Genomic DNA, 10463 nt, shown 5'->3' with positions numbered 1-10463 from the left:
AGAGAGAGAGACTGGGGAGAGAGAGAGACTGGGAGAGAGAGAGAGAGAGAGAGACTGAGAGAAAGAGAGAGAGAGAGACTGGGGAGAGAGAGAGAGACTGGGAGAGAGAGAGACTGGATAGAGAGAGACTGGGATAGAGAGAGACTGGGATAGAGAGAGAGAGACTGGGATAGAGAGAGATAGACTTGGGATAGAGAGAGATAGACTGGGATAGAGAGAGAAAGAGTACTGGGATAGAGAGAGAGAGAGACAGGGATAGAGAGAGAGAGAGACTGGGATAGAGAGAGAGAGAGAGACTGAGAGAAAGAGAGAGAGAGAGACTGGGAGAGAGAGAGAGACTGGGAGAGAGAGAGAGACTGAGATAGAGAGAGAGAGAGAGACTGGGAGAGAGAGAGAGACTGGGAGAGAGAGAGAGAGACTGGGATAGAGAGAGAGAGACTGAGAGAAAGAGAGAGAGAGAGACTGGGATAGAGAGAGAGAGAGACTGGGATAGAGAGAGAGAGAGAGACTGAGAGAAAGAGAGAGAGAGACTGGGATAGAGAGAGAGAGAGACTGAGAGAAAGAGAGAGAGAGAGACTGGGGATAGAGAGAGAGAGACTGGGATAGAGAGAGAGAGAGACTGAGAGAAAGAGAGAGAGACTGGGATAGAGAGACAGAGAGACCGGGATAGAGAGAGAGAGACTGGGATAGAGAGAGAGAGAGAGACTGGGATAGAGAGAGAGAGAGAGACTGGGATAGAGAGAGAGAGAGAGACTGGGATAGAGAGAGAGAGAGAGAGACTGAGAGAAAGAGAGAGAGAGAGACTGGGAGGGAGAGAGAGAGAGAGACTGGGATAGAGAGAGACTGGGATAGAGAGAGACTGGGATAGAGAGAGACTGGGATAGAGAGAGAGACTGGGATAGAGAGAGATAGACTGGGATAGAGAGAGATAGACTGGGATAGAGAGAGAGACTGGAATAGAGAGAGAAAGAGTACTGGGATAGAGAGAGAGAGAGACAGGGATAGAGAGAGAGAGAGACAGGGATAGAGAGAGAGAGAGACTGGGATAGAGAGAGAGAGACTGGGATAGAGAGAGAGAGACTGGGATAGAGAGAGAGAGAGAGACAGAGAGAGAGAGAGACTGGGATAGAGAGAGAGAAACTGGGATACAGAGAGAGGAACTGGGATAGAAAGAGAGAAACTGGGATAGAGAGAGAGAGATAGAGTACTGGGATAGAGAGAGAGAGAGATCGGGATAGAGAGAGAGAGAGATCAGGATAGAGAGAGAGAGAGATTGGGATAGAGAGACAGTGGGATAGGGAGAAACAGAGAGAAAGAGAGGATGGAGAGGGAGAGTCTGGGAATAGAGAGGAGGGAGACTGGAATAGAGAGAGAGAGAACGAGAGCCTGGGAAAGAGAGAGAGAGAGCCTGAGATAGAGAGAGAGTGAGTTTGGGATAGACAGAGACAGTTTGGGATAGAGAGAGAGAGACTTAGATAGAGAGAGAGAGATTTGGAATGAGAGAGAGAGACAGGGACAGAGAGAGTGGGATAGAGAGACTTGGATAGAAAGGGAAAGTTTGGAATCGAGAGAGAGAGAGGGAACTGGGTCAGAGAGTCTGGGATGGAGAGAGAGAACCTGGGATAGACAGAGAGCCTGGAGTAGAGAGAGGGGGAGCCCGGGGTAGAGAGAGGGGGAGCCGGGGTAGAGAGAGGGGGAGCCCGGGGTAGAGAGAGGGGGAGCCCGGGGTAGAGAGAGGGGGAGCCCGGGGTAGAGAGAGGGGGATCCCGGGGTAGAGAGAGGGGGAGCCCGGGTAGAGAGAGGGGAGCCCGGGGTAGAGAGAGGGGGAGCCCGGGGTAGAGAGAGGGGGAGCCCGGGGTAGAGAGAGGGGGAGCCCGGGGTAGAGAGAGGGGGAGCCCGGGGTAGAGAGAGGGGGAGCCCGGGGTAGAGAGAGGGGGAGCCCGGGGTAGAGAGAGAGGGAGGCTGTGAAAGAGAGGGAGGAGTCTGGGATAGAGAAGTGGGGGGAAGCCTGGGATAGAGAAGTGGAGGAGAGCCTGGGATAGAGGGGAGAACCTGGCGTTGGGGGGGGGGAGAAACTGGGGTTGGTGGGGGGGAGAACCTGGGGTTGGTGGGGGGGGAGAACCTGGGGTTGGTGGGGGGGGAGAACCTGGGGTTGGGGGAGGAGAACCTGGGATGGGGGGAGGAGAACCTGGGATGGGGGGGGAGAGAGCCTGGGGTCGGGGGGGACCCCAGGGTCGAGAGGGGGGAGCCCAGAGTAGACGGGGGGACCTGGGCTAGGGAGGGGGCGGGGTCTGGAATAAAGTGGGGGGGGAGCCGTGTCCCTGTACATTCTCCCATCAAACTCCATCCTCCACTCGTCACTGTCCTCTAAACCTCCCAAAACCCTCCCCTCAATAAGCCTGTCCCCTCCCTCCCTCTCTCTCCCCCTCCCTCCCACTCTCTCACCCCTCCCTCCCTCTCTCCCCCTCCCTCTCCCCCCTCCCTCCCTCTCCCCCTCCCTCCCTCTCTCCCTCCCTTCCTCTCCCCCTCCCTCTCTCTCCCCCTTCCTCTCCCCCTCCCTCCCTCTCTCTCCCCCTCCCTCCCTCTCTCTCTCCTCCCTCTCTCTCTCCCCCCTCCCTTCCTCTCCCCCTCCCTCTCTCGCCCTCCCTCCCCCCCCTCCCTCTCTCCCTCCCTCTCTTCCTCCCCCCTCTCTCTCTCCCCTCCCCTCCCTCCCTCCCCCCTCCCCCTCTCCCCTCCCCCTCTCTCCCCCTCCCCCTCCCTCCCTCTCCCCCCTCCCCTCCCTCTCTCTCTCCCCCCCTCTCTCTCTCCCCCCTCCCTCCCCTCTCTCTCTCCCCCCTCCCTCCCCTCTCTCTCTCCCCCCTCTCTCTCCCCCCTCTCTCTCCCCCCTCCCTCCCTCTCTCTCTCTCCCCCCTCCCTCCCCCCTCTCTCTCTCCCCCCTCCCTCCCTGTCTCTCTCCCCCTCCCTCCCTGTCTCTCTCCCCCTCCCTCCCTGTCTCTCTCCCCCTCCCTCCCTGTCTCTCTCCCCCTCCCTCCCTGTCTCTCTCCCCCTCTCTCTCCCTTCCTCCCCCTCTCTCTCTCTCTCCCTCTCTCTCTCCCTCTCTGTCTCTCTCCCTCTCTCTCTCCCGCTGCCGGTTCAATCCTGGGGCAAGGTGCCGGGTCGCAGCGCTCCACCAATCAGTCAGAGCCGGTGTCCAGCCTCCACGGGCTGGCCAATCAGCGGTCGGAAAAGAGCCGGTTACAGCCAATAGGCTAGCGCGCCGGTACGGTCCAATCAGCGCGTGTATTCTGCCGGGCTGTGGGCCAATGGGAGGCGGTCGGGGCGGGCTCTGGGCCAATGGGCGGGCAGAGTGCGGGGATGGTGTGAGGCGGGTGGCGGGTGTGCGGCTCGGGCGGCGGGAATGGCGCTGGAGGCGGAGGGGCTGCGGCTGCTGCAGAGCGTCAAAGTCAAGATCGGTAAGCGGGGCGGGAGCGGGGCGGGATCCCCGCTCGGTGTCTGCGGGGAGGGCGAGCGGGAGCCAACACTGACCCTCTCACATCCTTTGATCCAACCTCACCATCACTCCCCCTCACCATCCCTCACTCCCCCTCACCATCCCTCACTCCCCCTCACCATCCCTCACTCCCCCTCACCATCCCTCACTCCCCCTCACCATCCCTCGCTCCCCCTCACCATCCCTCACTCCCCCTCACCATCCCTCACTCCCCCTCACCATCCCTCACTCCCCCTCACCATCCCTCACTCCCCCTCACCATCCCTCACTCCCCCTCACCATCCCTCACTCCCCCTCACCATCCCTCGCTCCCCCTCACCATCCCTCGCTCCCCCTCACCATCCCTCACTCCTCCTCACCATCCCTCACTCCCCCTCACCATCCCTCACTCCCCTTCACCATCCCTCACTCCTCCTCACCATCCCTCACTCCCCCTCACCATCCCTCGCTCCCCCTCACCATCCCTCACTCCCCCTCACCATCCCTCACTCCCCCTCACCATCCCTCACTCCCCCTCACCATCCCTCACTCCCCCTCACCATTATTCAGCCCCCCTCGCCAGATATGCCTGGTCCTGGTCACCTAAGTGCTGGCTGAACACTTTGCTCCTGGTTTGTCAATGTTTCCGTTGTAAAATTGCCGTCCTTAAATTCAGAAGCTTGCAGGGCATTGTCCCTCCCTGAAATCTTCTCCAGCCTGAGATCACTGCTCCAACAATTCCAGTTTCTTCACCCCATCACTGGCAGCTCAGCCTTCAGCTGCCTGGACCCTAAGCTCTGGAATTTCTTCCCTCAATTTCTCTGTTTCTCTCCTTTAAAACACTCCTTACAACCCATCTCTCTGATCAAGCTTTCGGTTATTCCCCCCGAAACTTCTCCCGAGTCTGGATGTCAAAATCTGTCCGTTAAAGCTCCTGTAAAACACTCTGGGATGTGACGAGTGCTACGTAAATGCAAGTTGTTCACTGCAGAGGGCTGGGTGTATTCATTCTTGGTTTTGAAAGGGTATTGCCGACTCCCCCCCAGTAACAATGAAAGCTGCCGTGTAAAAGATGCTCTGTATTATGTGTATCTTTTTTTAAAAAAAAGTAGCCCGGGGAGAGATTTAGAAAGTGTACATTTTGGAGGGAGTTTGGCAATCTATTGTGTGAGCTTGAATGATTTGTATCTTTCTCAGCTGTGTGTGCAGCACGGTTATTGTGTCTGTCAGTGCTGCCATGTGTTTCCTGCAAAGTGAATGCACAGTTGCAGTTAACCTCAGCTTGCCCAGATTCACTGTTCTCACATCAGCGTGCCTGCGATCTGTCTAGGAAGATACAGATTTCAAACCGCCTCATCCACACCCCACTCCCCCACTCCCGTGGGAGAGCAGCAGGGATCAGGGGCAACCTGGTACATTTTGAATGAAAAGAAAACATTTTTTTGTGTCCTGCTTGTTCACAGTTTTACAGCTACTTTTTTTAGCAGGTTCACGCTAACAAGCTGTACAGTGGCAGTTCCACTATGATTCCGCTGGGAATCCGGTCCCTGGTGTGGTTCGAAGCCACTGAAACTAGTATCATCATACTCCCTGCAGGGTTTTTGGTAGCTTTGAACACACTGTGGTCATGGGAGAATGGTTTGCCAGGTTCAGTCTGTCTAGAGCGCTATTCTGTGGAACCTGCTGAGGTTCTGTACAGGAGAAAGATTGGAGATGTCTGTAAAACTTCAATTTTCTCTTTGTTCTCCTCTCTCCAGTATTCCCACATCCGTTTTCCTGTTATGAATACCGGACAGTCATTCTTTAGGAGTTCAGAACGCAAGCTTCCTTGTAATTTATGACACCGTAATTATCTTGAAATTGACTTGTGAACGGCTGCCCACGTGTTCCTGTAACGTCCAAGATGTTGAACTATTTATGTTTGCGGGTGTAATGTTTTGAAAATTAAAATTATTTTTAACAGTTAAGACAATAGAATGGCGGAACCTCTTTTGCAACAATGGGATGTAGGTCAGTGATACAATAAAAAAAAACTGCAAATGATGGAAGTCAAAATAAAGAGAAATGAATGCTGGAAATACTGAGGCTGTCAGGCAACATCTGTGAAGAGAGGGTGGAATTCTCCCAGCCAGCCTGCGGCGAATGTGGGGGGGGGGGGGGTAGCTGAAAAAGGAAGGGGGCAATCTGGAGGGAGGGCTGTGCAAGGGAGAGGGGGAAGGGTGAGGGTTCACGATGGCAGGCAGAAGGGTAAGGATGATGAAGAATGGAAGGCAGAGGGAAGAATGAGGGGAGGGAAACTGCACCCCGACAAATCTGCAGGAAAAGATCACAGACCAGGGGGTCAAAGAGAAACTACATCTTCACTGGAAGAGAATGCACAAGACTCCAGATGAGGGTAAGAGGTCCCAGAGGGGTGCGGGCACCTTGTGGCTGATGGGTCTCAGAGGGGTGGTAGGGGGGGGTTAAATTGAGGAACAGATTTTTCTATGAAGCTGCCAGCCTTTTCCCTCTGGCTTGCTGACATCCTGCATGGTTTGGTGGTGACAGCTGGGCTGTTAGTGAGCTAGACTGAGCTTTAAATATGGCAGCAGGAGTTTTGAACCCACCAGCTGAGGGTGGGGAGGATGGGGGTGAATCAGCTGCCAGCCCACCAGGAGAGTCAGAGAGAAACTCCCCTGTGTCTGAATACTGAGATTCCAGGTGGAATATCTGGCTGGAAAACCTGGCTTTCTGGTCAGTGGGACAGATGCCTCCGGACAGCCCCCACCCCTCCATTCCCCCATCCCAGCCTCAGAATAGGAGAATTCCACTTGGGGTTAAAGTTTCAGGTCGATGACCTTTCATCAGAACTCTGGAAGGTTGACTCCATTTGTCTCCACAGATGCTGCCTGACCTGCTGAGTATTTCCAACAGCTTGATTTTTGTGGGTCAGTGGGAGAGGGTTTGCCAAGCTGAAAGGAGATGCAACCCTTCCTGAATGGTGGCTTTGTCCTCTCACCTCAGCGTGGTCATTGAAAATCCTAGGTTCAGCAGGCTGCAAACACAATCCTTTCAATAACGTGTACTCCACCTGTGTGTACTCACATTTTTAATCCAACATCAAAGGCAATGGACACTGCAACATAGAATGAGTGAATGTGAACTTTTCTAATTCAGAATTTCTGTCCCTCTGCTCCTGTGGATGAAACTCATTCTCATTCCCTCCTGTTCTAGATACAGGTACTGGGCTATTGTTCCCCTTCCCTCCCTCACTCCCTTGATTTGATTTGATTTATTATTGTCACATGTATTAGTATACAGTGAAAAGTATTGTTTCTTGCGTACAGCACAGGCAAAGCATACCATTCATAGAGTGCAAAGGGGAGAAGGAAAGGAGAGAGTGCAGAATGCAGTGTTACAGTCATAGCGAGGGTGTAGAGAAAGATCAGCTTAATGCGAGGTAGGTCCATTCAAAAGTCTGACAGCAGCAGGGAAGGAGCTGTTTTTGAGTCGGTTGGTACGTGACCTCAGACTTTTGTATCTTTTTCCCGATGGAAGAAGGTGGAAGAGAGAATGTCTGAGGTGCATGGGATCTTTGATTATGCTGGCTTCTTTGCCAAGACAGCGGGAAGTGTGGAAAGAATCAATGGATGGGAGGCTGGTTTGTGTGATGGACTGGGCTTCGTTCATGGTCCTTTGTAGTTTCTTGCAATCTTGAGCAGAGCAGGAGCCATACCAAGCTGTGATATGACTAAAAATAATACTTTCCATGGTGCATCTGTAAAAGTTGCTCAAAGTTGTAGCACACATGCTAAATTTCCTTAGCTTCCTGAGAAAGTAGAAACTTGCTTAACTATAGCATCGTGTGGAGGGACCAGGACTGGTTGGTGATCTGTACACCTAGAAACTTGAAGCAGTTGACCATTTATACTTCATCCCCATTGATGTAGGCAAGAGCATGTTCTCCACTCCACTTCCTGAAGTCAATGACTATCTCCTTCATTTTATTGGTATTGGGGGAGATACTCCCTCCGTCCTTCCGTCTCTCTCTCTCCCTCCTCCCCCTCTCTCGCTGTGTTAATTGCCCCTGCATCTCGTACCTTCTGAATTGAACTATTTTCCTAGATTATTGCCATCCGCTGCCACAAGCTATTGGAGAGGTGTGTACAACACTGCCTCCTTGTTTTAACAGATCATAGAGTCCATTTAGTGCAGAAGGAGACCATTCGGCCCATCAAGTCAACAGTTGTTGAAATATTAAGGAAAATATATTCCCTCACTTTGACAATTGTTTGTATACACATCATGGCATCAGTTAATTCTCGGGCTAATTGGATTGTTTTTGGTATCGATTCTCCAGTTCTAACCAAGAATAAAATGTCCACATTTTTTCACAAAGTGACAAATCAGAGTTGTTGACTAGAAATGTACATTAATCTGGTGATGTTACAGGGAGATCAAGAGCAAAGCAAAACCATTGGGTGTGATCTTACTGGCCATTCAAGCCTCGTTCTCACTGCAGGGAGGTTGGAGAACTTGTTGGCCGATTAAAACTCCAATCACTGCAGCAGGATGGGAAAGTCCTGCAGTGTGAACGGTGATAAGATTCTGGCCAACACAGTTCAGCATCTCAGAATGTCCCAAAGTGCTTCCTAGCCAATGAAGCACCTTTGAAATGTAGTCACCGTTTAACTGAAGAAAGAAACTGCGCACAATATTCCAGGTGTGGTCCCGCCAAGTCCTGTATAACTGCAACAAGACATCCCTATTCTTATACTCAAATCCTCTCGCAATGAAGGCCAACTTACCATTTGCCTTCTTCTGCACCTGCTTGCTTACCTTCAGCCATAGGTGTTCCAAGGTACTCTGGTCTAGTTGCACATTCCCCTGTCTCAATCTACAGCCATTCAGATAATATAAAAGCAAAATACTGCAGATGTTGGAATCTGAAACAAAAAGAGGAACTGTTGAAAAATTTCAGCAGCCCTGACGAATGGTCATCTAGACTCGAAACGTTGGCTCTATTCTCTCCCCACAGATGCTGTCAGACCTGCTGAGATTTTTCCAGCATTTTCTGTTTTCATTCTGATAGTGACCTGCCTTCATGTTTTTGCTATCAAAGTGCATAACCTCTCCTTCATCCTCGCAATCTGTCTTGCATTTGCCCAGTCACTCAACTTGTTCAAATCACAATGAAGCATCTCTGCATCTTCCTCACAGCTCACCTTCCCATCCAGCTTTACATTGTCTGCAGATCTGACATATTACATTTAGTTCTGTCACTTAAATCATGAATATATATTGTGAATAGATTATATTTATTATTGTCACATGTATTAATGTACAGTGAAGTATATTGTTTCTTGTGCACTGTACAAATAAGAATAGCTGGGGTCCACCACAGATCCCTGCGGTACCCCACTAGTCAATGTCTGATACTTGGAAAAATATCAGTTTATTCCTATTCTTTGTTTCCTGTCTGTCCAGCGGGGTTTTTTTTTATCTCTATACACTGCCCCTAATCCTATGCACTTTAATTTTATTCGTTAATCTCTAATATAGGACTTTGTTGAAAGCCTTCTGAAAGTTCAGACGGTCTTTATGTTTGATACTGACTTTAACTTTTTTACTTAACCACAGATGATGGGCCCTCCCATTGGAACATTTCATTCCTATTGGAATGTATCTATTCTAAATATTCTGAAATATCTCTTTAAATGTCTCCACTGCATCTCTTTTGACCTGTCGCTTTACCTCATTTGTCAGTTTACTTTGGCTAGCTCCTCTTTCATGCCCTCAAATTTGCTTATTTAAGCTTACGATACTTGTCTTGGGCCCAGTCTTTCCCCCCTCAAATGGAATGTAAAATTCAATCATATCATTATCTTTGCTACCTAGAGGTTATTAATTAAACCTATCTCATTAGACCAGCTCTAGGGTAGCCTGCTCTCTGGTCGGCTCCAGAACTTGCTGTACTCAGAAATTATTTTGAAAACATTCTATGAAGTACTTATCTATACTAACTTTGCCCATCTGAATTTTCCACCTTTGTAGATTGAAATGATTATCATGGTACCTTTTTGACAAGCTGACATTACCTTTTCTTTTATACTCTGCTCTACCATGTGGTTACCATTAGGGGGCCTGTACACCACTCCCACAAGTGACTTCCTGCCTTAACATTACTCATCTTGACCCAAACTGCTTTGATGTCCTGATTTCCTGAACTTTGTCATCCTTCTATAATGTACCAGCACCATCAGTAATTAACAGAGCCACCCCTCCACCATTTCCTAATTTCCTATCTTTCATAACTGTCACATTTCCTCAATATTCAGGTCCCAGTCTATATCATCGTGCAGCCAAGTCTCAGTAATGCTATCAGATTTTATTTATTTATTTTTATTTGCACTTTCAATTGATATGTTTTGTTGCAAATGCTACATTTAGATACAGAATTTTTAGTTTTGTTCCTGTATTATTTTTGTAATATCCAGCCTGTAATAGAAATCATAGAATCCTACAATGCAGAAGGAGGCCATTCAGTCCATCGAGTTTGCACCAACAACAATCCCACCCCACAACCTCACATATTTACACCACTAATCTGACCTACGTATTCTGGGACACCATGGGCAATTTAGCATGGCCAATCAACCTAACCTTCACATCTGTTAACTTACTTAGAAATGTACTCTCTTACTCCCTTCCTGTCATGGTCTCTTTACCCTGTCCCATGCTTGTACCTTTCTCTCTTGCCTTGTCTCTAACTCTCTGGTTTAACACATCTTTCCAAAATTAATCCCTTGCCCACACTATGTAGTTTAAAATCCTCTCTGCTTCCCTCATTGTGTGACCCACTGGCCCCAGCGCGATTCAGGTGTAGACCGTTCCAATGGCACAGCTCCCATTTTTCCCAGTATTGGTGACACTGCCCCACAAACTAGAACTCAGTTCTCATCATTTCTCTCACTCCTGGGATCCAATCTCACCGTCTCCTGAACTATTCTGATTG

At 50.1% G+C, this 10463-nt stretch overlaps 1 protein-coding gene across 1 annotated transcript in view; it reads left to right on the top strand.

The window, feature by feature from the left end:
- The first annotated feature begins 3344 nt into the window (after positions 1 to 3344).
- The window catches only part of rasa3 (RAS p21 protein activator 3), a 144356-nt gene continuing 137237 nt past the window's right edge, over positions 3345 to 10463 (top strand). Inside the window, exon 1 of the mRNA XM_080198037.1 lies at positions 3345 to 3452. Within this exon, the coding sequence (XP_080054163.1) occupies positions 3398 to 3452 (55 nt within the window). The 5' untranslated portion in view covers positions 3345 to 3397. The remainder of the gene's footprint in view (positions 3453 to 10463) is intronic.

This window comes from Carcharhinus amblyrhynchos, chromosome 10, assembly GCF_965287045.1.
Source record: "Carcharhinus amblyrhynchos chromosome 10, sCarAmb.v2.hapA, whole genome shotgun sequence".
Lineage (NCBI taxonomy): Eukaryota > Metazoa > Chordata > Chondrichthyes > Carcharhiniformes > Carcharhinidae > Carcharhinus > Carcharhinus amblyrhynchos.
The sequence above is the reverse complement of the archived record's forward strand: the minus strand, read 5'-3'. Positions and strand labels throughout refer to the sequence as shown.